Source organism: Serpula lacrymans (genome assembly GCF_000218685.1).
Source record: "Serpula lacrymans var. lacrymans S7.9 unplaced genomic scaffold SERLAscaffold_14, whole genome shotgun sequence".
In the NCBI taxonomy this organism is placed as follows: Eukaryota; Fungi; Basidiomycota; class Agaricomycetes; order Boletales; family Serpulaceae; genus Serpula; species Serpula lacrymans.
Window position 1 is genome coordinate 157481 of NW_006763303.1, and position 17292 is coordinate 174772.

The 17292-nt window shown below is 46.7% G+C and overlaps 4 protein-coding genes across 4 annotated transcripts; 3 read left to right on the forward strand and 1 right to left on the reverse strand.

Moving 5' to 3' along the window:
- Positions 1 to 2971: 2971 nt before the first annotated feature.
- On the forward strand, positions 2972 to 3166 carry SERLADRAFT_400233 (uncharacterized protein; the record flags this gene model as incomplete). The annotated part of the gene is made up of 1 exon (XM_007322835.1): positions 2972 to 3166. A coding segment is annotated over one exon (195 nt), but the record flags the coding sequence as incomplete, so codon positions are not given.
- A 526-nt stretch (positions 3167 to 3692) lies between these two features.
- SERLADRAFT_400234 (uncharacterized protein) lies at positions 3693 to 4142 on the forward strand (the record flags this gene model as incomplete). Its single annotated transcript, XM_007322836.1, has 2 exons — positions 3693 to 3799; positions 3876 to 4142. A coding segment is annotated over one exon (185 nt), but the record flags the coding sequence as incomplete, so codon positions are not given.
- A 2643-nt stretch (positions 4143 to 6785) lies between these two features.
- SERLADRAFT_400235 (uncharacterized protein) lies at positions 6786 to 7308 on the reverse strand (the record flags this gene model as incomplete). Its single annotated transcript, XM_007322837.1, has 1 exon — positions 6786 to 7308. A coding segment is annotated over one exon (156 nt), but the record flags the coding sequence as incomplete, so codon positions are not given.
- A 2109-nt stretch (positions 7309 to 9417) lies between these two features.
- On the forward strand, positions 9418 to 9932 carry SERLADRAFT_400236 (uncharacterized protein; the record flags this gene model as incomplete). Its single annotated transcript, XM_007322838.1, has 1 exon — positions 9418 to 9932. A coding segment is annotated over one exon (155 nt), but the record flags the coding sequence as incomplete, so codon positions are not given.
- Positions 9933 to 17292: the final 7360 nt, after the last annotated feature.

A 17292-nucleotide genomic window follows, 5' to 3' on the forward strand; every position in this document is an offset into this window, starting at 1 on the left:
CAAATATCCAGACTTTGAAGACTAGGATTTACCCTTCAGGTTCAAAATTACGACAATCCGTCTGCTCTTACACTTCTGCCGTGGTGCGTAAAGTCCCTTTCCATAGCTGATGCCACCGAGTGATGGCGAACGTAGGGGATATTCCGCAGAGACTGCCACAACATATATCGTGCAAAGCACGTACGTGATCCCACAATAGCCTTATTCCGATATCTTCCTGATCGTGGTCAAGCGCACAGCTGTTCTTCGCTCACCACATTTACACAGGTGTGTCTTTCCCCGATAGGATGGATTGCCTTTATTTATTCGTAGCATAGTCAATAAGAATAGTTGGATAGTGGCTTCGATCATAGTGAGTTTTTGTTGTTGGTCGGGTGTTGTATTTACATTCACTCTAGGTCTTTTTTGCGTCGTGTGGTTTAGGCGAGTGCTGTGTTCGTTCCAAATATGAGATATGTTTATTTATTCTTTCCTTTGTTTCACAGGTTTCGGGATGAGTAGGTTGCTAACCCGTGGTAGTATGATATCGTTGATCAACGCATATCTATATAGCTCTTTCTGGTCTGTTGGCACAACACTCATACCTGGGCCTTGCGTATACTGGCACTAAAACTTTCGACGTATGCCACCCAAGGTTATGCACTTTGTATTGTGTATTCTGACTACAGCCTGATGTTCCCAGATTATAAGTGATATATGTGTAGTTGTTGCGCTTTCTCGGTTACAAGAGGATAGTATTCAAGAAGTCAGCGGTATATTCCACATTCCCATCTTCTTTATCTGGTTTATCTTCTGCTACACAGATGAGTACTGATCAGTAGTACCTTATAGGACAAGAGGCACCATTTCATCGATAACATTCCTAGTGCTTAATCGTGGCATATTCCTTGTGACTTTTCAAAGTATATATCTGACCGTCTTAGCTGTAGGAGAAATTCACTGGTATTGGTATGTATCCTTTACTCGGTGTGATTGTGTGTTCATGAACCATAATGGAATGAAAAAGGATTCCTTTCCATATGTGCCTTGTTAGTGCATACGCAAACACCACGTGTAAGTTATCGTCTGATTCTTAACATCACGCACTAATATGATGATGCCTGATTTGCAGTGGTCCTGTGGGTATAGAATAACTCCATTTATCGATATGGTCTTTGATATATCTGATTCCAGATTAAATGAACGTGCAAATATTCGAGAAAAGGGGAATATCAATGAGATATTATCTCTCGACCTCAATCTCCAACCACCTTTGGAGTCCATTGTGGTTCGTTTGTCACAACTGTTGCAGAATCCTAGTTCACACCAGGCGGTCGTGAATTCAACGGTGTGTTTGAAACAAATCTGTCTTCTTGGAGGATGTGCTAAATTCTTTCCTTTCGGTATAATTACTGATTGAGGCTAATCATGGTTGCACGAGTGAAACTACTCTGGCTACTATAACATTAGAAAGGGATCCTGTTAGTTTTGGTGATTCTGCACCTTTGTGCTACCTATATATTTTCATTCCTTTCTCTATCTATTCTTCTATCATTCACTATTGATTGTGTTCTCTATTATTTCGTCTTTGTGGCTGCTTTGTTTACCTTTGTTTACAAAACTTCGGACAGTACTGCAGAGTCCAATGCTTCCCATTCTCTAGTTACTCACATTGGACTCTAGTTCCAGTCCCTGATTGCTCTCAGCAAGTGGCTAGACACTTCCTTCAAGCTTTGTTCTTAATAGGTTATGAGCCCTGTGCTCTAGCCATCTTCCTGACCTCATATCTCACCATCCAAGCGTCCTACTGCTTATCCATCGTAACCATCATCTTCTGGGACTCTTATTATCTCATCCATCACCTCAGATTACTCTGATCTCATCTTGATCTCCAACAACAACTCCTTGTTGCAAGTTACCCCCATTTCGGACGCTTTTTTGGTCTTATCTGCACCATATCTCGCCCAATCCTTATCTGATTGTCCTGTAACTTCTACCATCGTCTTCTACGGCCTAAATAACCCTAGCAGACCTGTCAGAGCGGTTGGATTTGAGCTGGATCTTTCTGTGAGCCTTCATCATCATTTGATCACCTTTTGGCCCCCTATTCCATATCTCCACATCCTGTGCTCGGATCTTGGCCCTATTTGAGCCATCTACTACCCTATACTATTGCACTTTACACCCTCAATTTGGGGGCAATCCATCCATTCCATCATCCTCTGTGAAGTTCGCATTTTTGGCACTTTCACCCCTATTGGACCCCTATTGCATATCTCCACATCCTGTGCTTCACTTCTTGTGATATTTGGGCCATCTATTACTCTATAAAAATGTTCCCTATACCTCTGATTTGGTGGCAATCCATCCATCTTATCTGTCTCTGCATCAATTTCGACTTTTTGCCCTATTTTTCGCTTTTTGGCATATCTGGTGTGTGCATAAAGCTCCAATCTTCTCTACTCTGTCCATTATCAGATAGAACAAGCCTATAGACTGTGAAGCTCGCCTGCATTGCCTCAGTTTGCTGTTGCCTAGAGCCTCTCTCAGTCTGCGGTGTTTGGGGAGCTTAAGTCACTTTGTTGACTCATATACAAGCCCTATTAACCAACACTGTCTTGAGGCGATTTCTCTGTTAATATCAGTGTGGAATTGAAAGGGGAACACAGGCGTAACCCTGTAGCAGCACTAGGAAGCCTTAGCACCCTCCTGGATCGCTTTTGGACGCTTTTTGGACCCTATTTGGACCTATCCTTGCGCTTTCTGACCCTCTCCATATCCTCTCTTTACCGCCTCACCATCTTATCTGCTCGCCTCCTACTGTTGCCCATTGTATTTGCCACTATTCCATCGCCTATAGCCGTCTCTTACATCCTTTATCATTGCTCTATTGTCTTATACAACACCCATCATGTCTGACTCTGATCCCAAGTTCCATCCCTTGTCTGGCACTAACTACCCCCAGTGGAGTGGTGAAATGCAAGCCTAGTTGATGACCAAGGGACTGTGGAGGCTCGTCTCTGGCGCTGAAAAGTGTCCTGGGACTGACACTGAAGCAATAGAGAAATGGGAGTTGAGAGCTGAAAAGGCTGCTGGTGCATTTTACCTCAATGTCACCAAAGAGCAGCGCATCCATCTTGATGGCATCATTGATGATCCTGTCAAGATCTGGGAGAAACTGGCAATTGTGCACGTCTCTAAGAAGCCTGGGACGAGATTTAATGCCTATGACGACTTCTTCTCTATCAGAAAGAAGGAGGACGAGTCCCTGCAGTCTCTCATGACCAGAATTGACGAAGGCATGCATCAGATTCAAAATCTTCGTCCTACTGGCTTCTCATTGTCTGAATTGGACGATGAATTGACATGCATGGCCATGATTAGGGCGCTTCCTGATCAATATGCCCACTTCACTTCATCTCTACTACTTCTGGGCACCTTGGACAAGACCCAGCTCAGGGATGCTTTCCTTGCTGAAGAGGTCAATCGCCGTCGTCGTGCTGAAGTCGATTCTGCCTTGCATTCTTCATCTACCACTGCCAATAGCACCTGCACCCATCCTAACTGCCATCATTGCAACCAATCCACCACCTCTACTCGCGTTCAGTGTGATTTCTGTGGTTTACTTGGTCATACCCAAGACAAATGTCACAGATACATTGCTAGTCGCCAACAGGCAGTGGAGGGTGCTAAGAATCGCTACATGCGTGGCAATAAGGCTCAGGCAGGCTCCAGCAACTCTCAGAATACCTCTCAGCAGCCCAAATCTTCGCCCAACAATGCCAATTTATCTACTGTGGTCACTGAATCAGCTGGAAATGCAAGTCTTCATTCCATTCATCCCTCTGATCCTCATTGCCCTCTCCAACTTGATGCTGACATTGATTGGAATGCAGACACAGGTGCCACTTCTCATATGACACCTTATCGTCATTGGGTGCACCACTATACCCCATATTGTGTGCCAATCAAGCTGGCTGATCACACTGTTGTCTATTCAGCTGGTGTTGGTACTGTGGTGTTTAATCCTGTGATGTATGGCAAAGTGGCTAGGGCTGTGGAATTCTCTAGAGTGCTCCATGTACCAGATCTTCGAAATAATCTCCTCTCAGTCTTGTATTTAACTCGTCAAAGTGGTTTCAATGTCACTATTTCGTCTCATTCCATGTCCTTTATGCGTGACAACACTCTCTTGTTCACTGCAACTATCAATGACAACAATGCAGCATTCTTTGATGGATCTACTGCTGCTTGTGTTGAATTGGGACATTTTACTGCGACTATACCACTTGATTTGATGTTCTGGCATTGCAGATTGGCTCACCACCATCATGCTGATGTCAAGAGACTGATACAGAGAGATCTGGTCACTGGGCTTACACTGGAATCCAAGGCTGCTCCTGATCCTGTCTGTGAACCGTGCTTGTCTGGCAAGATGCATGCCAATCCATTCCCCTCATCTGATACTCGCTCTGCTCATCCTTTGGACCTCATCCATTCTGATGTACACCAAGTCTCTTCCCCCACATTCTCTGGTTATTGCTACTGGGTCACCTTCATTGACGATCACAGTCGATTCCGTGTTGTTGTGCCTCTCAAGGCCAAGTCAGATGTCTTTGATGCTTTCAAGAGATTCAAGGCTTATGCTGAGACTCAATTGGAGCGTAAAATCAAGGCTCTGTGCGATGACAAAGGGGGAGAGTACATGTCCAAGGAATTTGAGCAATTCACAGATGACCATGGGATTGTCAGACAGCATACCACCAGGAATCGTCCTCAGCAGAATGGTGTGGCAGAGCGAGCAAACAGACTTCTGACTGAGCGTATCACTGCCATGTTATCAGAGTCTGGATTGCCTAACAGCTTCTGGGGTGAATGTCTGTCCGCTTTGGTGCATGTCTGGAACAGGTGTCCCACTGATGCAGTGGCCCATGCCACTCCATTTGAGTTGTGGTATGGACGCAAGCCTGACATGTCTCACCTTCGCGTTTGGGGCTGCACTGCCTATGTGCATGTGCAAAAGGACAAAAGAGGTGTCTTTGGCTCTCATATGGAGAAATGTGTGTTCATTGGTTACCCTGAGGGGTACAAGGGATGGAAATTCTACAATCCTACCATCAAGCGCACTGTTATCTCTGAGAGAGCTGATTTTGATGAGCGCTACTTCCCTGGCTTGAAGAGGTCTTCTGACAATGTCCCGCCTCCACCTCCCACTCCACCTTTGCTATCCATGCCATTGGGCCTGGTTGAGGATGTCCCTGCACCAGGTCCAGGGGGAGATATGGGCCCACCAGCTGCGCTTCAGCAGCCTCAGCCATTGCCTGACAATGGGCCTCATTTGGACGTTGATGCAAAACCACCTGTGAATCAACCTCCTGAGCTTCCAAATCACCCTCCTCATCGCTCACCTTCTCCTGACTTGCCTATTGCACTGAGACGCCCTGTAAGGGCTAGGAGACCACCTAGACCATGGTGGCTTCAACACAGACAACCTACTCCTGCCATTGAGAGTGATGACAGTGATTCTGAGGCAGTTGATGATGAAGTGGCACACTTTGGAGACTCTGCTGAGCCTAGGTCATTTGCAGATGCAATGAAGCATCCTGATGCAGATAAATGGAGAGAGGCAGCCATGGAAGAGCTTCAAGCTCATGAGCGCAATGGTACTTGGTCACTAGTGGAACTACCTCCTGGAGTCAAGGCTATTGGTGGCAAGTGGGTCTTCAAGATCAAGCGCAACTCAAATGGCACTGTTGAGCGCTACAAGGCCAGATATGTGGCCAAAGGTTATAACCAGCGCCCTGGCTTTGATTTCCTCGAAATATTTGCACCTACTGTCCGCATATCGTCCATCAGAGTTGTCCTTGCCATTGCAGCCATCCACAACCTCCATTTGCGCTCCATTGACATTTCCCATGCATTCCTGGAGTCATGGATGTCAAGGTCTACATGCATCAGCCAGAGGGATTCCATCAGGGTCCTCGCAATCTTGTTTGCCAGTTGGACAAGGCCATCTATGGGACAAAGCAGGGAGGCAGAATGTGGAACCAGAAGATGCACACTGTGCTTGAAAAACTCGGATTCAAGCGTACTTATTCAGACTCTGCCATCTATGTCTTTAACAGAGCTGATGTGCGCATTATCCTGCCTGTCTTTGTTGATGACATGACACTGGCATCCACTTCTACTTCTGCACTTGACCAAGCTGTCAAGGACCTCTCCCTGCACTTTAAGCTTCGTGATCTTGGCCCTACTTCTTACCTACTTGGCATTTCCATCACTAGAGACCCAAGTAATCGCACCATCTCCCTCTCCCAACTTCAGTACACTCTGGACATTCTGGAGCGCTTTGGCATAAAGAACTGCAAGCCTGTGTTCACTCCCATGGATCCTGGTTTGCACCTCACCAAGGACATGTCTCCCAAAACATCCAGTGATGCTGCTTTGATGAAGGACATTCCCTACCTTGCTGCTGTTGGTGCTCTAATGTATCTGGCCACTACCACTCGTCCTGACATTGCCTACCCTGTTGGAGTCCTTGCCAGATATAACTCTAATCCTGGTCTTACTCACTGGAGCGCTGTCAAGCACTTGTTCCGCTACTTGCAAGGCACCCTTGATCATTCCCTTGTCCTTGGTCCTGATCCCAATTCCACTGAACTCTTCACCACTTTCTCTGATGCTGATCATGGTGTGTCAGGCAACAAATACGAAGCTATATAACAAAGCCCAATGTCTGGTCAAGTCCTTCCTTGAAGGCGGTGAATCAGAGTATGAGAATGAAGAGTATCGGTAAGAGCGCAAATCCAAACTAATATTGAACTGGAGAACAATACATCGAGTATGTACTTCTCTATATAGTGAACGACGATGGTCAGACCGAGAAAGGGAAGTACTAAGAAAGTGGTCTGACCAGCTAGCTAACCAATAAGGAAAAAGGAGGAAAGTGGTCCGATCTATCGTCTTTACTAATCGTATGAGAAAACGTATTGGTAAGGGATGTACAATTGGCTGTATCAGTAAGCCCATGAGAAGGCGCTGACTTACAACCTTCTTCGCTTATCAATATTCCTCCGAAGTATTCCCAGACATAGCACTGGATCGTGACTATGTCATCTGGATATCTTCTCGAGGGTCGACAACAAGTCTACCTCGTTGTAGATACAATAGAACGTGAGTGTGAAGAGAGAATAAGAAGAAAAATGATAAAAGTAATAAGACACCTGCTGTAATCTCTAGTCCAAGGGCAAGAGGAGTGACAGGGATCGAGTCTGCTAACCACGACATGACGGGAATGCGATAAGAAAAATCGATTCCTCACATTAGCTCCCCTTTTATAAGACTCGTGTCCTCATGAGTCCGGATGCGGCACTTTGGAACTTGTTACTAATCCAATCAAAAAGCATTGGAGGTTTGGAAGTGGCGGTGTAGTTTTCGTAAGGACGGAAGTGGAGAGAAGCGGTAATAATCCGAGGGGCGGCTGGATTTGTTTTATGGAAGGCGGCGAGTAAATCAGCGACATGCGTAAGATTGGTGTCGGGTTCCCAAGTTCGTTCAGAGACTGGATAACCATGCCAGTGAATGAGGTAGTCGAGTTTACTACCTTTCAGTTTGGTCGGTCTGGAAGCGATTATACTCTCTACTTCGTATTCGTCTATTCCTTCCACGATCTCGGGTGGTGGTCGCGAGGAAATTGGTTGATTGATGAATTCGGGAGCGTGGTATGGGGAGAGGATGGCTTCGTTGAATACGGGATGAATGGACTTCCAACTTTTAGGGACATCGAGTTGATAGGCGGAGGGTCCGACCTTTTGGGTGACTTTGAAAGGTCCGAAGCGTTTATCGTCTAATTTCTTCATTGGTCTATCCGTTGTGATGTTATGCCCTTCTAACCAGACTTTGTCGCCAGCTTGATACTCTCGGGAGGGGGACTTCTTCCGGTCGTAATACTTCTTCAGATTCTCGTTTGCTACAAGAAGGGAGGATTTCGTGATATCGTGGAGTTTTTTCATTTGTTCGCTAAATTCTACTGCAGAAGCGGATCGAGGGGACGACGTGGTGGTGATATTCGTTCTTGGGTGTAACCCATAGTTCAAAAAGAAGGGCGTTTGATTCGTTGCGGTATGGAGGTGGTTGTTGTAAGTAAACTCAGCAATGGAGAGCCAGTCTGCCCAGTCATCTTGTCGATGATTTATAAAAACGCGGAGGTAGTGCTCTAGATCCTGGTTGATCCGTTCGGACTGTCCGTCTGTTTGAGGGTGATAGCCTGTAGAGAGGCCTGGTGTTATCCCCATTAGGTCGTAAAAGTCTTTTGTGAATCGAGACATGAATTGAGGACCTCGATCGGAGACAATCTTTTCAGGAATTCCGTGGAGTCGTATTACATTATCTCGGAGTTGACGTGCATAACCGGCCGAGTCGAGAGTGACGAAGGTGGGGACGAAATGGGCCATTTTACTAAATCGGTCAACAAAGACCTGAACGGCGGTGTAGCCCTTGGATTCCGGTAATGCGCCTATGAGATCGGTGGTGATAATCTGCCAAGGTCGATCTGGTATCGGGTTCGGGTGTAGAGGTGTCGCTGAAGACAGGCAGAGTAAACCTAATAACAAGGTGAGTAGAGTGAACAGACATGGTGACAAAATGCAAGTACCAGACAGTCGATCTCACCAGATGCTGAGAATGCAGCATGGAGAAATGTTGGAGCGCTGGAAGGAAGTATATCGGCGCATGAAGTAAGACCATCCCTATGGACACTGCGAGGTTCTATCAAAAGCAGTCAGGGTGGCCGACGATGCTTTGACAACAGTTGATCAGTTGGCCACGGCAACACTCAGGCTTTGCTATGGTCTGCCGGTGTCCAGGATTCGGAATTTACGGTCTTATCCTCAGTAGAAGGGGAAATGGAACTGATGGAGGGCTTTCAAGATGGTTGGCAAAGGCATGACCGATTACAGGTTTTGGTGATAAGTAGTCCGTGTCGTTAGCATGCCAGTGGCATCAGCCACTGTCAGAAATCAAGGTAGTACAGTTGTAGTGACTCAGATCTATCATGCATGATATCCTAAACATCAAGATGCAACTTAGCCTTTAACCAATTGGCGAAAGTAATATTGAATTTGTGTGCTGCTTCCACCTTCTCATCAATTCCATCCATCTTTTCAGCAATTCCTTCCACCTTCTTATCAATTTCATCCAACCTCTTGTGCAAATTTTCTATGTCCAATTTGTCTGCCTGAACCTTCATCTGCATCTCTAACATTCCATAGATAGCATTGAGGGTTTTTGAAAGCCCTTCAAAATGAGTATCCATCTTATTGTCCAGCTGATCCATACGTTTCGTGAACTTCACGTCCATGGAAGAGAGCTTGTTGTCCATATTATCGAGACGTTGTCATGCACCAAAGTTGATTGGTAGCATGGACAGGTGTCAATAACTGTGAGGAATCGATTTTTCTTATTGCATTCCCGTCATGTCGTGGTTAGCAGACTCAATCCCTGTCACTCCTCTTGCCCTTGGACTAGAGATTACAGCAGGTGTCTTATTACTTTTATCATTTTTCTTCATATTCTCTCTTCACACTCACGTTCTATCGTACCTACAACGAGGTAGACTTGTTGTCGACCCTCGAGAAGATATCCAGATGACATAGCCACGATCCAGTGCTATGTCTGGGAATACTTTGGAGGAATATTGATAAGCGAAGAAGGTTGTGAGTCAGCGCCTTCTCATGGGCTTACTGAAACAGCCAATTGCACATCCCTTACCAATACGTTTTCTCATACGATTAGTAAATACGATAGATCGGACCACTTTCTCCTTTTTTCTTATTGGTTAGCTAGCTGGTCAGACCACTTTCTCAGTACTTCCCTTTCTCGGTCTGACCATCGTCGTTCACTATATAAAGAAGTACATACTCGATGTATTGTTCTCTAGTTCAATACTAGTTTGGATTTGCGCTTATACCGATACTCTTCATCCTCATACCCTGATTCATCGCCTTCCAGCAAGGACTTGACCAGGCGTTGTGTTTTGTTATATAGCTTCGTATTTGTTGCCTGACAATAACGAAGCGAATATTCAAAAAGACTCGCCTTTGCGCCACACAGGCACAGTGCCACGTGGAATAGTAATTAATATTGCCCTTTTTGAACTTGTGGCTGATCAGCACCACCTCTATTAGGCAATCCAGTCACGCTCACCTTTGCTTTTCCATCCGGTACTTTCCGCGTTTCGGCATTTCAGCAAATTTTCGCGTCGCCACTGGCTACACATTGCATTGCGCCCTCGCTTTTGTCGTTTCCCTTACTCCTCTTCCTTTGCCTAGCCCCACCATGGGCCCCTTCCTCTCCTTTTTATTCTCACCTGACAGTCGTTTCTGGATCCCCATTCTAATCCACTTTTCCGTCACCTCCACCCTCCTCCTCCTCATCTTATTTGCACCCCCACCATTTCTGATGTCACCACTTCCTATCCGCTTCCGTCGCCGATCCGTTGACTACCACGTGCCACTGCTGATATCAGCAAAGCCCCGGCGGCCGGTCCAAATAGGGCAACAGGTCCATCTTCATGACGTCGATCTGCCATCATATACTATCAAAACATCGGTGTAACAACCAAGAGTTAGTTACTCTGGCGCACACAAGAACACACTATAAAGAAGATGTTGAGGGAGTGGTTACCCCTTAAGCTGCAGAGAGTTTGTTGGTATACAACAGGAGGACTCGCTGAGGAGTCTCCTGGATCTATTGGGGTATATATACTACTACAGGTTGTTTGTACATGTGTACTATACAGTTGATGAAGGCAGTGGCTGATGATGTCATAGGGCCTAGCCCGTATGGCCAGCTCCACTGTGTGAGAGAGTTAAGTCTAAAAGTAAAAGAAAGGCAACGCGGCGCGAGAAAGGGAAATGCCGCGTGGCACTTAAAGTATAAAGTTAAAGCGGAGAATAAAAAAGGAAAGGAGATGTCCGGAAATTGTGTTATCGTAACACTACCCCCCTTCTAAGGCTCGACTTCCAGGCGAGACCAAATTCCGGAGGTAGTGGTAAAATTTTCGGGCATAGGTTGAAAGAGGGAATTAAAAAGGTTTGAATCCATGCCTCTAAGCTTCCTGGGAGCTGAGGGATTCCTAGAATAAAATTTGCGAACAGCATCGCGGGAGTTTTCCAGATGGGATTCTGGTTCCCATGTTCTGTCCTCGTCTCCATAGCCTTTCCATAGGACCAGGAACTCTAATTTTCCACGCTTCAAGCGTGCATCTACCACCCGTTCGACTTCGAACTCTTCTTCACCTTCCTGGGTGACTACCACCGGACCGGGCCGGTCTACGCGCTGTCCCGGTAGCGGTCCTTTGTAGGGTTTCACACGGCTAATGTTAACCGTGGGTACCACCCTCATTCGTTTTGGGAGTTCCAGCTCCACCGCATTAGGTTTGACTTCCTTAATCCGGTAAGGGCCAATCCACTTTTCGGTCAGTTTTCTAGACTGCCGGTCTTTTAATTTTAAGTGGTCGGTGTCTAACCAGACCAGGTCGCCGACCTTGTAATCAGGGGCCTTAGAGCGTCTACGCTCTGCCCTGTCTTTCATCTGCTCCGCAGTTTTAAATAGCGCTTTGCGCGTTTCGTCCAAGACAGACTTCATGTCTTTTGCCATGTTCCCAGCAGCCTCGTTTTTGCTTTTGCCAGGTTCTACACCCATTCTGGGGAGGTACGATCTAGTAACCTCGAATGGTGCCTTTCCTGTAGCCGACGACTGTTTAATATTATAAGAGAACTGGGCTATCTTTAGCCACTTGGCCCAATCTGTCTGTCTGTCGTTAATAAATATCCGGAGATACTGTTTCAACTCCTGGTTGAGTCTCTCCGTTTGTCCATCGGTTTGCGGATGGAACGCCGTGGATAATTTAGGTTTGATGCCCAGCATCCGGCACAATTCTTTCGTAAACTCGCTAGCAAATTGCGGTCCTCTATTGGAGATTACCGTTTCTGGTAACCCATGGATGGACCATACGGAATCCTTAAATAGGTCTGCCGTACCGGCGGCGGTGATGGTTTTGTTGGTGGGTATGAATACCACTTCTTTGGAGAAGCGGTCTACGACCACCATTACTGAATTGTACCCGTTTGACTCGGGCAGATCCGTCGTGAAGTCCACCGATATATCCTGCCAGGGGCCAGCTGGTATCGGGTTCGGCATGAGTTTACCGGCCGGCAGTTGATGGGAATTCTTGGCCATGGCGCATCTCAGACAGGATTTTACGTATTCCTGTACATTTTTGACCATGCCCGGCCACATGTAGTTTCTGGAGATCAACTCCATCGTTCGTTGCCATCCAGGGTGCCCAGCCACTGGAGTGTCATGATGTCTATCTATTGCCTTGATCCTTGCGGACTCAGGCACATAGATTTTGTTTTTGAAATGAAAGAGCCCGTCTTTCCATAAATAGTTTTTATTGCCGTCAAGGCGTGCCTTTTCCTCTGGGGAGATGTCTTTCCTGAAGACTTCCAGGAGGTCGGAATCTTGCCCGATTCTAACATTGGCAACTCTTGATTGATCTATCAGGGTGACACCTTTGTTGTCATCTTCAATGCCGTTGGCATGATCCTCTCTTCTAGATAAAGCATCCGCTTTCCCCATTGAGCTTCCTGGTTTATGAATTAATTTATAATTGAACCTTGACAAGTACACCGCGTAGCGGGCCTGTCTCCGGTTCAGGTCTCGGGCCGTCATGAAGTACTCTAGGTTCTTATGATCGGTCCAAATTTCGAATTGGTGCCTAGCACCTTCTAAGTAGTGCCGCCAGTGCTCTAAAGCTCTAATGATGGCCAGCATCTCCTTGTCGTATATTTGATAGTTACGCTCTGTAGGCGACAAACTATACGATAAATAGGCACAAGGCCTCCAAAGATCATCAGGGCATTTGATTGATAGAACAGCCCCAGTGGCGAAGTCAGAAGAGTCGGTTTCTAGCCGGAACTCTTTGTCTAATTCAGGGAATGCCAATATGGGCGCTGTTGTAAATGCCTGTTTAAGCTTATCAAAAGCTTCCTGTTCTTTGGCGCCCCAATGCCAAACAAGGTCCTTTTTGGTGAGATCGTTCAACGGTCTCGTGATTTTTGCGAAGTCTTCAATAAACCTTTGGTAGAAATTACCTAAGCCTAGGAAGGCCCTAACTCCTTTGACGCGAGTAGGTTCTGGCCATTCCAAAATAGCTTGAACTTTCTCAGGGTTCATCCTGATTCCGTTCTGGCCTATGATCATACCGAGGAAGTCTACTTCCTTTACTTTAAAATTACATTTTTCGGGTTTAACGAATAGGTCCCGTTCCTGTAAGCGTCGAAGGACTTCTTGCACGATCCTGTCATGCTCAGCCTCATCGTCCGACTTTGTAAATATTAATAAATCGTCAATGTAAATGACGACACAGTTTTCCATATCCGCAAAGATCTCGTTCATCATGCTCTGGAAGGTCGCCGGTGAATTGGTCAACCCAAAGAACATAACAAGGGGTTCGAAAGATCCTCGGTGGCACGTGAACGCGGCCTTCCAAGCATCTTCCTCTTTGATTCGTACATTGTTGTACCCCCATCTGAGATCCATCTTTGTCAGGATCTTGGCGCCAGCCAATTTGTCCACTAGCTGACTAATCAAAGGCAGAGGATACGCATTTTTAACCGTGTGCTCATTCACGTAACGATAGTCCATAATCATTCGCTTTTTACCATCCTTTTTAGGAATGAAGAACACCGGGGACGTCATAGGACTTTTGGAAGGTCTGATGTAACCCTTCCTAAGTTGTTCGTCTATGAAACTAGATACCTCGTCTCTTTTGGGAGCAGAGAGCGGTATCATGTGTCCCTTCCTTGGTTTGAAGGTGTCTTTCAAATCTATAGCATGGTCCCAAGGCTTAGCCTCTGGGAAGCGCTCTGATTTGTGTTTTGAAAAGACCTTCCAGAAGTCGTGGTACTCAGGAGGTACCAGCCTCTTAATCTCTTCCTCAGGTTTTACCTCATCATCATCATCGTCGATCTTTTCTAAAGATCTGAGCTCGTAAACGTGACTAGCGTTTAACTTTTTGAGACGCTCATTGTGACGGACATGATTTGGTTTACCCAAGTTTACACATTCCTGGGGACAATGTGACAATGTGACAACCCCTGTCTGCCAGTTGATCTCAGGATTGTGTTTAAATAGCCAGGTCCAGCCTAAGATTAAATTAATCTTCCCTAGTTGGGTAGCCTCGGCAGTGACTCGTTCTCTGTGTCCTTGGTATTCGACCACAAAAGAACATTTGTGTGTAATACAGCCACCTGCGTTAAGCGTACCGTCAACGTTATAGACGGGAATAGACGTTTCTAATTTTACAAGGGGGAGTCCAATTTGCTCCGCCCAGACCTGATCTATGAAGATCCCGTTAGCGCCTGAATCAAGCAGTGCGCTCGTTGAGTGTACTTTGCCCCTGGCAAGGTTTTCCACGCCAACGTCTAAACGGATCTCCTTTTGGAATAAATATGTGCACATCAACACACGCCTTGGGATTTCGGGAAAGGGTGGCTCCGAAGAAGAAGAAGAAGAAGAAGAAAAAGAAGGAATCTTGAATGACACATGTTTTTCTATTTTTGTTTTACCAGAATCAAGCACCCTAGTGTTTGTCTCGCCGGGGCCACGCTCCAAGGGAGACGCTGGTGCAGCGGTAGTATTATAAATATTGCAGTTACATTTCTTCATACAAGTACATACTTCTGATAACAAATTTAAAAACTTATTTACAAATTGGGGAGCCATCCCCGTCATTCCGTTATTGCTCGTGCAACACCCCGGAGCAGGGGCCACTTTGTTGTGGTTTACTTCATTTTTACCAGGAGCTAAGGCACCCAAGTGACCTAAGCCCCGAATTCTTTTCCCTGAGCCTTCATTTCGTTGACCTGTTGGTCATAGAAGAAGGCCCGGATTTCGTCGTAAGAACGACCGGCCAAAGAGTTGAGCCGATCGTCCGGCTTCTCGATTTCTAGTTGGCACGCCTGGCGCCCTTGATTATTTTTTTGTTGGGCAGCCTGTGCCCTGTTTCTACAGTCTCGGGACATGTGTCCCTCTTGGCTGCAGTTGTAACAGTTGCCCTTGAATCTGCGCATTTGTCCGCCTTGGACCGCGCCGATATCCATAGGAGCACCCTGTCCTGGCTGCAGCCCGAACGGCTTGAACCCGTGAGAGTGATTATGATGTTGGTTTGATGACCCAGGGCGCCTCTGGGGTGTGTTGTTTTGTTTGGTGGACCCGCCACCTTGGTGCATGGTATAGAGCTCTATGGCTCTACCGACTCGTCGTACTTCCTCAGCCGCCAGGGCCAAGTTGTCACTTCGTGTATCCTGCAGATAGATCTGTTCTGCAATGCGAGGGTTCACATTGCGTTCTAGCAGTTCCACTGCATGTTCATTGCCAAGACCCCCTTGGATTGAGAGGGCCAGGAACCGGGTTACGAAATCATCCGTTCTCATGTTTCCTTGTTTGAAGGAACGGATTTGCTGACGCGCCCAGTCACGCTCAGCTTGCGGTTTGAAATATTTTTCGATCTCGGTTTTGAGATCGTCCCAGGTGGGCCACACACCCGCGGTGTAGCATTCCTGGAGTCTTACTTGGGCGTATCGACCCACCACAGGTCCTTTTAGGCGAGATAGCACCGCAGTGGCTACCTCAAAATCGTCGGCAAACGCGTCCCAGTTCGCCTTGACCCAAATCTGGAGCTTGATCCACCATTCGGCAAATCGCGCTCTGTCTCCTTCGAAGGCGCCAGGGTCAGCGACGACTTCGACTTTCTTGTTAAACTTTTTCTCTACCGAGGGGGTTGCTACAGGGGGGTTGGCCTGTATCTCGGCGAGCTGCGAGGTTAATGCAGCTATCTGCGTACGCATTGCGTGCAGTAGCGCATTCATGTCTTGGGGTTGCGACGACATGTCGACTTGTTCTCTTTGGGTAACGTAAAAATAGGTAACTGGGGGTCCCCGCTTGCTATCTGCGGATCAACCTCTTCCCAGCTGAGTATCGGATCTCAATCTCCGACTACCCACACTATAGTATTTAAAAAGGTATATAAAAATGTGTTTGTAATAAACCCTGGTCCGAACGGTTGTCAGGGGGTGGTCCACTTGTTAAGCTGTCAACCCTTCTCCAGACTGGCGGAGGCAAGTGCCCGGCCTGGTCAGAGGTATTCGAAAGTGAAAGTTTGTATTCTAAATCTAATCAACAGTGGTTCCACACCGACTGCTGAGCTAAGGTACTCCCCTTAATGCTGGGGGCCGCGTATCGAAGGTTTGCGTTCTTCTCCCGAAGCACTACAAGGCCGTCGCTAGGAGCGCACCTATCTGCTATGTGGGATATTCCTAACCGCTAACCAATCTCCTTCACCCTGGAGTCCGGGTGCCCAATGGGACTTTTGCACACACGTGCGAGAGAGTAGAAGAGCGAGTCCTAATGTAACAACCAAGAGTTAGTTACTCTGGCGCACACAAGAACACACTATAAAGAAGATGTTGAGGGAGTGGTTACCCCTTAAGCTGCAGAGAGTTTGTTGGTATACAACAGGAGGACTCGCTGAGGAGTCTCCTGGATCTATTGGGGTATATATACTACTACAGGTTGTTTGTACATGTGTACTATACAGTTGATGAAGGCAGTGGCTGATGATGTCATAGGGCCTAGCCCGTATGGCCAGCTCCACTGTGTGAGAGAGTTAAGTCTAAAAGTAAAAGAAAGGCAACGCGGCGCGAGAAAGGGAAATGCCGCGTGGCACTTAAAGTATAAAGTTAAAGCGGAGAATAAAAAAGGAAAGGAGATGTCCGGAAATTGTGTTATCGTAACAATCAGTCGCTCGCCTTGCCTGGTTGGAGCGTGGGTGGGTAATTTTTGAGCTGGAGAAGGTTCATCCCCTTGCGTCGCCCATGTTCATCGCTGTCCCATTCACTTGGGTACACTTATCTTTTGTCCATCGTCTTCGCTACAGCTACACCTATCACACGCTCCCTGGGACTCACTTGTTCCAAATTGGAACTACTCCTCTCCCTCCCTTGTTTGATCAGGTGGTCCAACTCAACCAGTCCATTGGTAAGGCCATGGAACTGTCGGATTTGGACTAGGTGGTGGACCGGTGGCTCCAGTTTCTTTTTCTTCAGCAGAACATTCATTTACAGTGCGATTATTTTTGATTTTTGAATCATTTTTATGGACACATATTTTTTTAGAATGCCTGACTGACAATAAAGGAACTGTGTTGATACTGATAGTGTTTTGCCTTGCCCTTTTTTTACTGCATCT